The following is a 14,384-nucleotide window of genomic DNA, read 5'->3' as shown; positions in this document are numbered from 1 at the left end:
AGTACTAAAACCAGCAAATTATATTTAAGTGATATATTAGTACTACAAAGGAGAAAGATAAGCCTGTGAAATTACAAATATTCCACACCTACATGTAACACAGCATACTCAAATGAAAGAACTTATTTACATTAGTTTACATATATAAATTAACCATGGCATTGAAGGGCTTCCCAGGTGGCATTAGTGGTAAAGAACCTGTCTGCTAATGCGAGAGACTTAAGAGATGTGGGTTCAAGCGAAAATACTCTGGAGAAGGGGATGGCAACTCACTCCTGTATTCTTGCCTGGAAAATTCCAAGGACAGAGGGGTCTGGTGGGCTACAGTCCAGGGGGTTGTAAAGAACTGGACAGGACTGAACACACACACACACACACACACACACACACACACACACGCTCAATCCTAGAGAACGTTCCATGTGCACATGAACAGAATGTGTATGCTGCTATTTTTGATGTAATGTCTTGAAAATATCAATTAAGTCTAACAATTATTTAGTATCATTTTGGCTGTCTGTTGCTTTACTGATTTTCTATCTCAAAGATCTGTCCATTGATGTGAGTCAAGTGCTAAAGTCTCCTATTATTATTGTATTCTCATCAATTTATCCCTTTAGGTCTGTTAGTATTTGTTTCATGTATTTAGTTGCTCCTATATTGACTGAATGTATGTTGATGAGTGTAATATCATCTCCTTGTACTGATCCTTTCATCATAATATAGTATCCTTCTTTATCTCTCGTTATAGACTTTGACTTAAAGTCTATTTTGTCTGATATGAATATTGTAACCCCTGCTTTCTTGTCATTTCCATTTGCTTGAAATGGTTTTTTCCATCCCCTCACTTTCAATCTATGTGTATCATTTGCCCTAAAATGAGTCTCTTGTAGGCAGCATATTCTAGACTCTTTTTTTTTAATGCTTTCTGCTACTATGTCTTTTGATTTGAGCATCTAGTCCATTGACATTTAAAGTAATTATTAATAGAAATGTATTTATTGCTATTTTAAATCATGTTTTTCCATGATTTTATATTTCTTCTTTGTTCCTTTCTTTTTCTTTTTCCTTTTGGGGTTTCATGTTTTCTTTTGCATTATGCTTATGTTCTCTTCTTTTCGGTTTTTGTAAATCTATTATATGTTTTTGATTTGTGGTTAACCTATGTTTCATGTATGCTAACCCCCTTCCTATATCCGCTTGCCTTAGACTGGTAAGTTGTACGGCTCAAACACATTCTAGGGGAAAAAAAATCTACATTTTCTTATGCTCGTCCCCCACATTTTATGATCTTGATGTCCTCTTTTATATCTTCATGTTTGTCCTTTAGCTGTTTGTTGTGGTTATCATCCCTTTCACAGAAATTTTTAAATATCTGTGTACCCGGTGGTTCAGTGGTAAATTTACCTGCCAATGAATGAGATGCAGGTTCAATCTCTGGGTTGGGAAGATCCCCTACAGAAGGAAATGGCAACCCACTCCAGTATTCTTGCCTGGGAAATCCATGAACAGAGGAGCCTGGAGGGCTACAGTCAATGAGATCACAGAAGAGTCAGACATGACTTTGCGACTAAATAACACCCAGCTTATTTAAATGATTTACTTTCCAATTGTGGTTTTATCTTTCTGTTGATTCTTACTTCTCTCCTATTTAGATAAGACCTTTTAATATAGGCTGGGTTTAGTGTTGGTTGCTGTTTTCTTTTAGTTTTTGCTCGTCTGAAAAATTCTAAATGATAGTCTTGGAAGGTAGAGTATCCTGGGTTACAGATTTTTCTGTTTTAGGACTTTGTCATTCTATTCTGGCTTGTAATGTTTCTGTAGAGAAATCAGCTGATAGCCTTATGGGGATTCCCTTATAATTAACTCTTTGTTTTTCTCTTGCTTCCTTTAGTATCTTCTCTTTATATTTTGTTGTTATTCAGTTGCTAAGTCATGTCTGACTCTGCGACCACATGAACTGTAGCATGCCAGGCTTCCCCATCCTTCACTATTTCCCAGAGTTTGTTCGAATTCATGTACATTGAGTCAGTGATGCCATCCAACCATCTCATTCTCTATCACCCTCTTATTCTCTTGCCCTCTTTATGTTTAACTTTTGCCATTTGTTATTATAGTATGTATTGATATAGGTCTGTTTGGGTTTATCAAGTTTGGGACCTTCTGTGCCTCCTTGTACACAGGAGGATATGTTTCTTTCTTTAGGTTTGGGACATTTTCAGGCATAATTTCTTCAAATATATTTTCAATCCCCCTTCTCTCTTTCTTCTCCTTCTGGGATCCCTATTATGTATAGACTGACCTGCCTTTATAATATCCCATAGGTCTCTTATATTGCTTTCTTTTTTTTTTTTAAATTCATTTGGTTTTCTGTCTGCTGTTCTGATAGGGTGATTTCCATTATTCTATCTTCCAGATCACTTATTCATTCTTCTGCATTATTTATTCTGCAGTTCATTGCCTTTAGCTCAGCTTTCATTTCAGCAAGTGAATTTTCTACTTTTTCTTGGCTCCTCCTTCTAGTTTCTAGTCTCTTTTTACAGTAACCTATATTACTATGAATAGTCCTTTTTAATTCCTTCAGTATTTTCATTATCTTGTTTCAGTGTCTATTAGACTGAAGAAGTCTGTCTCATTGTTTGTTCTTTCGGGGGAATTCTCTTGACCTTTTATTTGGAAGTGGTTCCTCTGCTTCATTTTACTTATATTTCTCTTACTCTGTGGATTTCGGAGAAAGAGCTATCTACTGTGGTCTTCGAGGACCATTTTTATGTGGGAGCATCCCTGTGTAGCCTGTGTGGACTTAATATTTTTTGGTATGAGGACCGTAAGAGAATACTAGGAACAATTATAGGTCAACAAATTCAACAACTTAGAAGAAATGGACAACTTTCTAGAAACATACAATCCAGCAAAACTGAATCAATAAGAAATAAATAACTTGAACAGACCAATAACTAGAAGTAAAATAGAATCTGTAATTTATAAACTCCTTACAAACAAAAGTCCAAGGCCAGATGGCTTCACAAGTGAATTCTACCAAACATACAAGGAAGAACTTATACCAATCTTTCCTAAGCTCTTCTAAAAGACTGAAGAGAAAGGTACATTCCCAAAGAAACTCTATGAAGCCAGCATCACCTTGATACCACACCAGACACTTCTGAAAATTATAGGCCATCTTTGATGAATATAGTTGCAAAAATTCTTAACAACATATTAATAAACTGAATTCAACAACACATAAAGATCATACACCACCACAACCAAGGTGGATTCATCCCAGAGTCATAAGGATGATTTAATATATGCAAATTAATTAATGTGATATACCACATCAACAAAAGAAAAGACAACACATGATCATCTCAATAAAGGCAGAAAAAGTATTTGAGAAAATTCAACATCCATCTATGATAAAAACTCTTACCAAAGTAGATCCAAAGGGAACATATCTCAGCATAATAAAAGCTATTTATGACAGGCCCACAGCCAGTATAATACTCAATGGTGAAAAGATGAAAGCCTTTTCACTAAAATCTGGAAGAAGACAAAGATACCCACTCTCCCCACTTCACTTCAACATAGTATTTGAAGTCCTAGACACAGCAATCAGACAAAAAAAAAAGTAAAAGGTATTCAAATTGGTAGGGAAAAATTAAAATTGTCATTATATGCAGATGACATGATGCTGCATATAGAAAACTTTAAAGACTCCACATAAAAACTACTAGAACAGATAAATGAATTCAGGAAGATAGTAGGATATAAGATTAACATAAAGAAATCAGTTGTATTTCTTTATACTAACAATGAAATATTAGAGAATGTAAAAAAATATTCCTTTTAAAATCATAGCAAAAAATAAAATACTTAGGTGTAAATCTTACCAAGGAAGTGAAAGACTTATATGCTGAGAGCTATAAAACATTAATAAATGAAACTGAATATGATTCAAAAAAACAGAAGATATCCCATGCTCTTGGATTGGAAGAATTAATATTGTTAAAATGGACCTACTACCCAAAGCAAACTACAGATTTAATGTGATCCCTACCAAGTTACCATGACATTTTTCATAGAACTAGGACAAATGATTCTAAAATTTATATGGAACCATAAAAAGACACAGAACTGCCAAAGCAATCCTTAGGGAAAAAGAACAAAGCAGGAGGCATAACCCCCCAAGACTTCAGACAATAGTACAAAGCTATAGCAATCAAAACAGCATGGTATTGGCACAAAAACAGACCTATGGATCAATGGACCGAAATAGCCAAGAAAAACCCACACACCCGCTGTCAATTAATATTCGACAAAGGAAGCAAGAATATACAATGGAGAAAAGACAATCTCTTCAGCAAGTGGTGTTATACAGCTGCATGTAAATCAGTGAAGCTAGAACACATCCTCTCACCAAACAAAAAAAACAAACTCAAAATGACTTAAAGACTTAAATATAAGACATGACACCATAAAACTCATAGAAGAGAACACAGGCAAAACATTCTCTGACATAAATTGTACCAATGTTTTCTTAGGTCAGTCTCCTAAGGCATTAGAAATAAAAGCAAAACTAAACCAACAGGACTTAATCAAATTTATAAGCTTCTGTACAGCAAAGGAAATCATAAACAAACAAACAAACAAAAAAACAGGGAGAATATATTTGCAAATGATGTGACCAACAGCAGTTTAGTTTCCAAAATATACCAACAGCTCATACAACTCAATAACAAAAAACCAAACAAGCCAATCAAGAAATGGGCAGAAGACCTAAGTAGATATATCTCTAAAGAAGACACAGATGGTGAACAGGCATATGACAAGATACATCATTGCTAATTTTTAGAGAAATGTAAATCAAAACTACAGTGAGGTACCATCTCACACCAGTCAGAATGGCCATCATTAAAGTCTACAAATAACAAATGTTGCAGAGGGTGTAGAGAAAAGGGAGCCCTCTTCAGTGCTGGGAGGGATGTAAGCCGGTACAGCCACTATGGAAACAGCATGGAGGTTTCTTAAAAAACTAAAAATAGAGTAATCATAAGATCTGGCAATTCCACTCTTGGCATATATCCAGAAAAAACTATAATTTACATGTACTTCTGTATTCATGGTAGTTCTCTTTACAATAGCCAAGACATGGAAAAAACCTAAATGTCCATCAATAGGAGAATGGATAAAAAATACATGGTACATATATACAATGGAATATTTACTCAGCCATAAACAAAAGAATTGAAATGCAGCATGGATGGACCTAGTGATTATCATACTAAGCGAAGTCAGAAAGAAACAAACTGTATGATTACCACTTACATGTGGGTTCTAAAATATGACACAAATGAACGTATCTATGAAACAGAATTACAGACATAGAAAACAGATTTGTGTTTTCCAAGGGGAAGGGGTAGTTGTGGAGGGAAGGATTGGGAATTTGGGATTAACAGATGCAAATTATATGGTAAAAAAAAAGAGTTATATTAGTCATTATTTACTATGTGCTAGAAATCATGTTTAGGACTTCACCAGGACCAATTAATTATTCACCACTTCAATTAATTATCTTTACAACCCCTGAAATAAGCTGAAAACATCAGCTCAAGGCTCAGAGAACATGCCCAGGGTTACATGAAGCTATAAAGAGCTGGGCTGTGATTTGAGGCAGAGTGACAGAGCCCAAGCTCTTAAAACATGTGTAATATACCAATAATACAATGAAACATAAAGTTGAAAAAAGTTTTTCTCTTTCAGAAAAAACTACCTTTTAAAGTATTAGCCATTTCTTAAAGGTATTTACTTCATAAGAGTATTAGCCAAATTTTGTATCTAACCTAAAATTACTGGAAAAATATCTGTAATGTCAAATTTGAGATTTCAATTTTGTCTTATAATTGAAATATTTGAAATAATATGGTATTATATAGCATAATACATATGTGATGATATGTGGACATTTCATTAAGTGAAAAAAACCTTACTAAGATAAAATTTACCTGTAGATGTTGAAACTTGAGCAAACCACAACCATAAGTCAACAAACACATTTTGTGTAAACTGTGAATAACGGAGGTCAAGACAGTCCAGGACATCTCAGGATAGAGTTCCATCAATTCTGACTCATTCACACCATTGTGACTAATATTTACAAGGCAGAGAATCTAGGTAGATAAAATAAATTAACAGTGATTATACAGTACCTCTATTGTTAACTAAGCAATTAAAATGCCCATAATTCTTTTAAAATGTCATAATTCTTATTAACTTGTTCAGATTTATCATTCAAGTGATCTAATAAACCAAGAAACAGATTTCTTAAAATAAAACACACTTTCCAAAAGACACTAATCAAGAATAAGACAGTGTACATATAAAATCTAGCATGCCAAAGATAACATACATATAAAAAAAGTTTAGTGAAATTAAAACTGCAGGAAATGTATTAATAAAACTAATGATAGAGTTCCAATTCTGGGAAGATGGTGGAAGAAAACAACCCTCTTAGTACAAATGCCTCAGTATCAGATAACAACAAGTAACAAAACATTTCTAAAATCATAATTGAACCTTCAGAAAAGAAAGGGAAATCCCTCAAGTATCCCAAACAAGTAGGAAACTGAAAATTTATATAGATAAATAGCAGAACAAGAAGACAAGGAAGCTTGTGGGCTTGGAGGTAGAATGAAAAGTCCAACCTACAGGAACCCCCCAAGCTGAGAAATAAACATAAAAATGGATCCAGGTTAAAACTATAAGGGTTCAGCAAGGTTGTTAGTAAATTTCCAAAAACTAAGTTGAATAACCAGCAACAAAAAATTTTTACAGGTTATTTTAACTACTACAGAGTCATTAGAAACAAATTTTAACAAAAGATGTTCAAAACTTTTATGGGAAAGAAGATAAAATGTTATTTGAAAATCATTCAAGAAGATGACTAAATAAATGGAGAACTATCTAGCTTTTCATGAAGGAGAAGATATAAGATAATTTTCTCCAAATTAGCCTCTAAATTCAGTGCAATTCCAATTAAAATTGCATATTGAATTTCCATGGCACTTACTGAGCCAATTCTAAAAATACGCATGGGAAATGAGCCAAGAAAACTATGAAAAATATTAAGAGGGGGTTTGCCCAGTGAAATATCAAAGCTTACTTTCAAGTTCTAATAGTTAAGACAGTGGTATTGATAAGGAATAGTAAATTGGAACAGAAGAGGCTAGAAACAGACTCATGTTTATATATGAGCTTGATACCTGAGAGGTGGCATTTCAAATCACTAGAAAAGATATATAAAGTAAAATGAACAATTAACTAGCTATATTTTAAAAGACTAAGAATTAGGCTCCTGGGAATTCCCTGCAGCATCCCAGGTTCAACTCCTGATCACGGAACTAAGATCCTTCAAGCTATGCAGCGTGGCAAAAAAAAAAAAAAGTAGATTCCTTCCTCACAAAATAAATAAAAATATGTAATATGCATTAAGGACTTAAACATGAAGAACAAAATTATAAAATATTTTGAAGGGAAAAATATGAAATCACTTTTATGACAGCAAAGGATTTAAAAAAAATAAGATAAATAGGCATAAACCATAAAAGAAACTGTGGATAAATCTGACTTTATTAAAACAAAACTTTGTATAATGATGTTATAAGGTTAAAACACAAGAACAGGTAAGATAACGATTTGTAAACTCTACAACAAAGAATTTGTATTCAATATGCAGAACCTTTAAAAACTAACAGATCAAAAATAAAAAAAATAAAAACTAACAGATCAACAAGAAAAAGTCAACTCAGTTAAAAAATTGGTAAAGGACCTGACCCAGCAATTCACAGAAGATGAAACAAGAATAGCCAAGAAGGGTGAAAAGATGAAAAATCTCCATGATAATCAGAAAAATGAAGATTCCCTGAGATATCACTTCTGGTCATAAGCATGCTATGGCAGTGGGTATAGTATATGCTTGAAACATATTTAACATTACATGGATTTACCATTTACTTCAATTCACACACAGATGCAAACATGGCAAAATAATCTTCCTTTTATAAGTTTATTACATTTTACCTGTTTCATTAGTTCTTTATCTGTATCATTTGCCATGGACTCCTGGATAGATCGCAGAACAAGCCTATATAATGAAACAGTATCTTGACACTGGAAACACTGAAGAAGGATTTTATCTAAATTGCCTGCTCTCCCAGCACTGTTGGAATTGAGAACAAATTTAATTTCTTACAGTCTGCCAACAACTGAATAATTGGGGTAAATAAAAACAATGCTCAACTTTATCTTTTTTTATACTGTTCAACTGGTAACAATAGGAATTCAATAAAGCATGGCCCAGGAAAACGTTCGTTTTATGGGGCTGCTAGAATCTTCAGAGTTGTTTCAGTATACCATTTAATTCAATGCAATAAACATATGCTGGGACTTAACTATGTATCAAGTAATTACTGCACACTATGGAACATAAAAATAAGACATGGTACATCTAGATGGACACCACCTACATACAGGAAGCAAGAAAATAATTACAAATAAGTATTATTAGTTAGCCATGCAAACTAAATTTAAATAGAACCAGAATTTGGAAAACATCAGCTTAAAGAAAACAGTAGATAGGGTTTGTTTTAAAACATTACATAATATTTACCAGTAGTTTCTTTTTTTAATATGTAAAGAATGGTGAAAAAACAAAAAATGGTCCATACTCCCTCTTAAAAGAGATAACTTAAAAAATACGAAATGCATGACTTAACACTTTTGAATTGTACTCATGCAAGCCACTGATATTCTCAGATTCACTGCCACAACTCTGGGGACAGTGGGAGGGGTCAGTGAAAATATAGGCAATTCAAAGTTTTGAAAAAATTTTTTTCATTTCAAATTTGGTGCTTCAGGTGAGAATATGGAGTTGAGAGACAACAGTACTAGATTCAGTTTCCACAAAATGAATTGTGCTAGGATTACAACCTACTCTGATGAATACCAAAACAAGCATTAGTATTTTTTTTTTTTTTTTACCTCTGGTTGCAAACAGACAAGGTGAGGCTGTCCTGAAGAAGTAAAAGTAGTAAAACTCTACTGTGTATATAAAGGCACATTACAGAGAATGTCTAAAACAGAAGTCTCTGCTGTAAGACGAAATGTTTATCAGGATGTGGGAACAGAGACACTTAAAAATTCCTACCAATATACCTATCTACCAATACTGAAAGACGCCTGAAATAACATTTTTTATGCCTCATTTGCTGCCTCACTTTCCCAAAACTAGGGGCCTCAAGGTGACAATTTAGAACAAAGGTGGCTTTCTTTTGCAGCCTCAAGTTGAGAAAAGGTTAGTGTGATGAAAACCAGACAAATATATCCAACAAGTTCTGATATTCAAGGGCTAGCAATTTTCAGTCAAGTCACAGTATCACAGTCAAGTTACAGTATCACAGTTAGAACCCCAGAATCTTAGTGGCCTGAGAGATTGCCATAATGATCAGTTCTGTTTCGCACAGTAAGGAAGCATTCTGCAGCAAACACAAAATTGCTGAAGATGACATAAAATAACTACCACTTACCGTGCAATCAGTTTGCCGAAAAGAGTGACGTAAAGAGCATTGCAGGTTGTAGCAGAACGACAGTGTCGTTCTAGCTTCTTCTCCTGTACCAGTTAACCAAAAAAACAAAACAAAACAAAACAAAAATACAAAACCACCCTGGAATTAAGTGGCCTTTACAACTGAGCCATCAGCAAATGTCCCTGCAGAAATAACACAGTTCTTGCCACCTCATCAATGGCATCACTGCCGTGTTGTGGTAAACCACAAGTGCTGTCAACATACAAATGCTTTTTCACTTTTAAAATACTGCTTAATATAATATAGTAAAGTAAGCCTTAAGACCAAAGTCTTTTTTATTGCTTGCTCTATATCTGTATTAGTTTAATAGTAAATGCATTTAACAAAGTAATAACTAAATTCCAATTTTCCTTGGAACCATATAGAGTTCCTATATTGAATTTTAAGTCTCATATAAGGTATTTTTTTAAATAAAGAAAGCTATAGAGAGTAAAAGAGAACAGAAAAATTAAAAATACTTACCTGCTCTTTACTCAATTTAATGTCTACAGAGTGGCATTCTGCAATTATAATAGATTTTGCATCTTTTGGATTTAAAGGGTCAAGATGAAGTGTAGGCCACAGCCTTTTATTTAAAGAAAAAGGAAAATGAAATTCTTTTCTAATAAAACAACAAAGCTGTAATCTTCCCATAATACAAATCAAAGTCCATTATGAGAATTAATTTTTTATACTATCTTCATAAAATTAATCTCTGTTAAACATATTAAGTAATGTTATTTCCTTTATACATGTTAGAACATGCATGTCATTACTTTTAGCAACTAATCACAACAAACACTGTTATAAGATAAAAGCTTATATATTGACAGTAAACTGGTAAAACATTTCTAGTTCTATGTTGTATATGATCAGTAAAATAACATGGGTATTGGTACCTATGAGGAACAGTGCCAGACACAGTCTTTGACCAAACATGACTTGTAATTCAGTCAAATTTAATCGCCCTATAACATCCTTTCTCAATGAAGTGCTGAAATTCTTTGTTGGAGAAGGGAAACCTTATGCTTTTTATAAACCACAAATCTGTGCTTTATACATAAAAAGCGTAAGATTTCCCCTCCCCAGCAAGCTAGTGAAGGTGATGGAATTCCAGCTTAGCTATTTCAAATCCTAAAGGATGGTGCTCTTAAAGTGCTGCACTCAGTATGCCAGCACATTTGGAAAACTCAGCCGTGGCCACAAGACTGAAAAATGTCAGTTTTCACTCCAATCCCAGAGAAAGGCAATGCCAGAGAATGTTCAAACTACTGTACAATTACACTCATTTCACATGCTAGCAAGATTATGCTCAAAATCCTTCAAGCTAGGCTTCAACAGTACGTGACCAAGAACTTCCAGATGTACAAGCTGGATTTAGAAAGGGCAGAGGAATCAGAGATCAAATTGCCAACATCTGTTGGCTCACAGAAAAAGCAAGAGAGTTCCAGAATAACATCTATTTCTGTTTCATTGACTAGGCTAAAAAGCCATTGACTGTGGATCACAACAAACTGTGGAAAATGCTTAAAGAAATGGGAATACCAGACCACCTTATCTGCCTCTTGAGAAACCTGTATGCAAGTCAAGAAGCAACAGTTAGAACTGGACAAGGAACAACAGATTGGTTAAAAATTGGGAAAGGAGTACATCAAGTCTGTATATTGTCACCCAGCTTATTTAACTTATATGCAGAGTACATCATGCAAAATGCCAGGCTGCATGACTCACAAGATGGAATCAAGATTGCTAGGAGAAATATCAATAACCTCAGATATGCAGATGACATCACCCTAATGCAGAAAGCGAAGAGGAACTAAAGAACATCTTGAGGAAGGTGAAAGAGTGATAAAGCTGGCTTAAAACTTAACATTCAAAAAATGAAGATCATAGCATCTGGGCCCATCATTTCATGGCAAACAGCTGGGGAAAAAGTGGAAACAGTGACAGGTTTTATTTTCTTGGGCTCCAAAATCACTGTGGACAGTGACTGCAGCCACAAAATTACACTTGCTCCTTGGAAGAAAAACTATGACAAACCTAGACCACATATTAAAAAGCAGAAACATCACTTTGCCGGCAAAGGTCCATATAGTCAAAGCTATGCTTTTTCCAATAGTCATGTATGGATATGAGTCATGTTTCTCAAAGCTGGTGAGAAATATTTCTATGTCTGCATTTTAAACCAAAATTATCACCAAAAGGACCCAACTGCACTGAGCATACTTTTAATCTTTGCAAGAAAACTGAGTGCTGAAGAATGGATGCTTTCGAATTGTGGTGCCAGAGAAGACTCTTGAGAGTCCTTGGACAGCAAGGAGATCAAACCAGTCAACCCTAAAGGAAATCAACCCTGACTATTCATTGGAAGGACTGATGCTGAAGCTGAAGCTCCAATACTTTGGCCACCTGATGGAAAGTGCTAACTTACTGGAAAAGACCCTGATGCTGCAAAAGATTGAAGGCAAGAGGAGAAGGGGGAGACAGAGGATGAGATGGTTTGATGGTATCACTGACTCAATGGGTATGAGTTTGAACAAACTCCGGGAGATGGTGAAGGACAGGGAAACCTGGCGTGTTGCAGTCCATGGGGTTGCAAAGAGTTGGACATGACTTAGCAACTGAACAACAAATACACATATATCTGTTTACATTCATGAATTTATTTATGGTATATGTGTGATATTAAAATTTCTTGGTAGGGAGGTGATTAGGAAGAAAATTACTAAAAAGGCTCCTGGGGTAGGGAGACAAAAATAGATTGAGAAACACCACTTCACAGAACTCAACCACTGCATCCCTTTTTAAGTATTGGACTTGCATTTCAGGATCACAGGTGTCTAGTCTTATTTTTCCTGGCCCAGCTCTTCCCTTGTTTTCCTCACCCATAAATTTAACTGCCTACCAGAAATCACCAATTGGAGCTATAACTGACAACTCAAACAAACCATGTCTAAAGACAAAACTCATGACCTTTCCTCCACAAACCTGCCTGTCCTTTGTGTTTCCCATCTTAGTTTATGGAACCACAGTTTACTTAATTTCTCAAGCCAGAAACCTGGGGGCCATCCTAGTCTTCTCCCTCACATCTCAGATCTAACTTCCCACAAAATGCTATAGCTTGCATCCTTTTCCTGAATTTGTCCACTTCTCCCTGCCCTCACTCCCACTTATATGAAAAACATGAGGAATAATCGCATAGCAAAAACCGTTGTTTCTACTTAAAATATTTCATGTAACCAGAAATAACTAATGTGGGCAGCTTACCTCCATGCTGGAGGGCATGTTTCCACATTCACAGAAACAATTACTCTTACATTCACAGGCAGTGGATCTATCAGCCATTTCATGTGCTTTTCAACTTGCTTAAAAATATAAGAACAAAATTCCATCTATTAATTTAAAATATTTCAAAAGCTTTCCAATTAAAATAAAATTCTCATTATATTTCTCATTATTATTAAGGGTAAAATCTTATTTGGGGATTATTTATCTCAGAATATTAGAAGAACAAGTGGCAAAACACTACCATCACTGATCCAAATTCTGGGCACGTAAGGAAATGTCAAAGCCCTAAAACTATGTCAAAATGAACAATATTTTCTAATTGTGAAAATATAGTTTGTCCTTTCCAACAAGATACTAGTGTCTACTGGCATATATATATGTATGTGTTTGTGTGTGTGTCTGTATTATCCACATGCTTCCTCTCTATAAATTAAGCAGAAACAAAAAACAAAATCAACATTTTTTTCTCACAAACATGATTTCAACATCTGTCATTACTGATATTTTTGTCTCTTTCTGAGTGTATCAGAGGTTACAAAGTGCAAACATACCTGAATTTGATCTATAGAATCGATAATGATGATGATGCTGCCTTGATGACGGGCAGAGAGTTTTTCCAGCCAACGTGGAAATTCTTCCAAAAGCTTAGCAGGATCCAATGTCAGAGCAGATACTGACCAAGAATGCTGCATCAACTACAAGGTGAGAACACATACAAATTAAGTAGCTACACTTTTATCACAGCTGGTGAGAAATATTTCTATCTCTGCATTTTAAACCGAAATTGTCACCAGAAGGACCCAATAACATTGAATATACTTTTAACCTTATGCAAAACCAAAACAAATGGGTAATACTGAAAATTAGTTTATCATCAGGTCCTCAGGCCAGAAACTTCTGAATCTAAATAAAAGTTGTAGTAACTCCAAAAATGGTATATTCTACCTTTAGAGTCAGTCGTTTAATAATCAAGGAAGCCTCTGAGCTGGTTGACATGGGCCTCCCCACAAAATGAGAAAGAATTAGTGTGTTAGGGGAATTCTTCTGTTGTAATTGGATCCTGAAAGAAAAAGACCTTTTGTAAGACTGATAAACCTCCTTTACTGTCAACAAAAAAGAATTCACAATGCATTAAGCATCAACTGCTACCTGTTAGTAATTACACAGTCAGTTAAGTTTGAATTAATATGGGAAATTTCCACTTTTAGATTCTTTTAAATAAACCTTTAAAAATTATAACTTCATTTTACTTACAAATTGATGTGACTAATGTAGATCAAAACACTATACATTTGAGGTTAAAGTATTAGTAAAATGAACATTAACCTAGGAAAAAAGAAGTTTCTATGGTAAGTACAAAAATAATATTTTGAAATATAACTTTGAATAAAAGGGCAATAAAAAGGAAATAACATACGATAACTCCTCAATGTAAATAATAACTATGAATGAAAGAAAATGGTCTTACCTCTTGTT

The 14,384-nt window shown here is 34.4% G+C and overlaps 1 protein-coding gene across 3 annotated transcripts in view; it reads right to left on the bottom strand.

Moving 5' to 3' along the window:
* The window catches only part of NPHP3 (nephrocystin 3), a 61,919-nt gene that overhangs the window by 16,189 nt on the left and 31,346 nt on the right, over positions 1–14,384 (bottom strand). For all 3 annotated transcript variants that reach the window (XM_020893081.2, XM_020893082.2, XM_020893083.2), the window contains exons 11-17: positions 13,854–13,968; positions 13,460–13,603; positions 12,888–12,985; positions 10,104–10,206; positions 9,582–9,664; positions 8,077–8,215; positions 6,003–6,167 (exon numbers count right to left, since the gene is read on the bottom strand). In XM_020893081.2, the coding sequence (XP_020748740.2) occupies positions 6,003–6,167; positions 8,077–8,215; positions 9,582–9,664; positions 10,104–10,206; positions 12,888–12,985; positions 13,460–13,603; positions 13,854–13,968 (847 nt within the window). The remainder of the gene's footprint in view (positions 1–6,002; positions 6,168–8,076; positions 8,216–9,581; positions 9,665–10,103; positions 10,207–12,887; positions 12,986–13,459; positions 13,604–13,853; positions 13,969–14,384) is intronic.

This window comes from Odocoileus virginianus, chromosome 4 (genome assembly GCF_023699985.2).
Source record: "Odocoileus virginianus isolate 20LAN1187 ecotype Illinois chromosome 4, Ovbor_1.2, whole genome shotgun sequence".
Lineage (NCBI taxonomy): Eukaryota > Metazoa > Chordata > Mammalia > Artiodactyla > Cervidae > Odocoileus > Odocoileus virginianus.
This window is presented reverse-complemented; position numbering and strand designations above follow the sequence as displayed.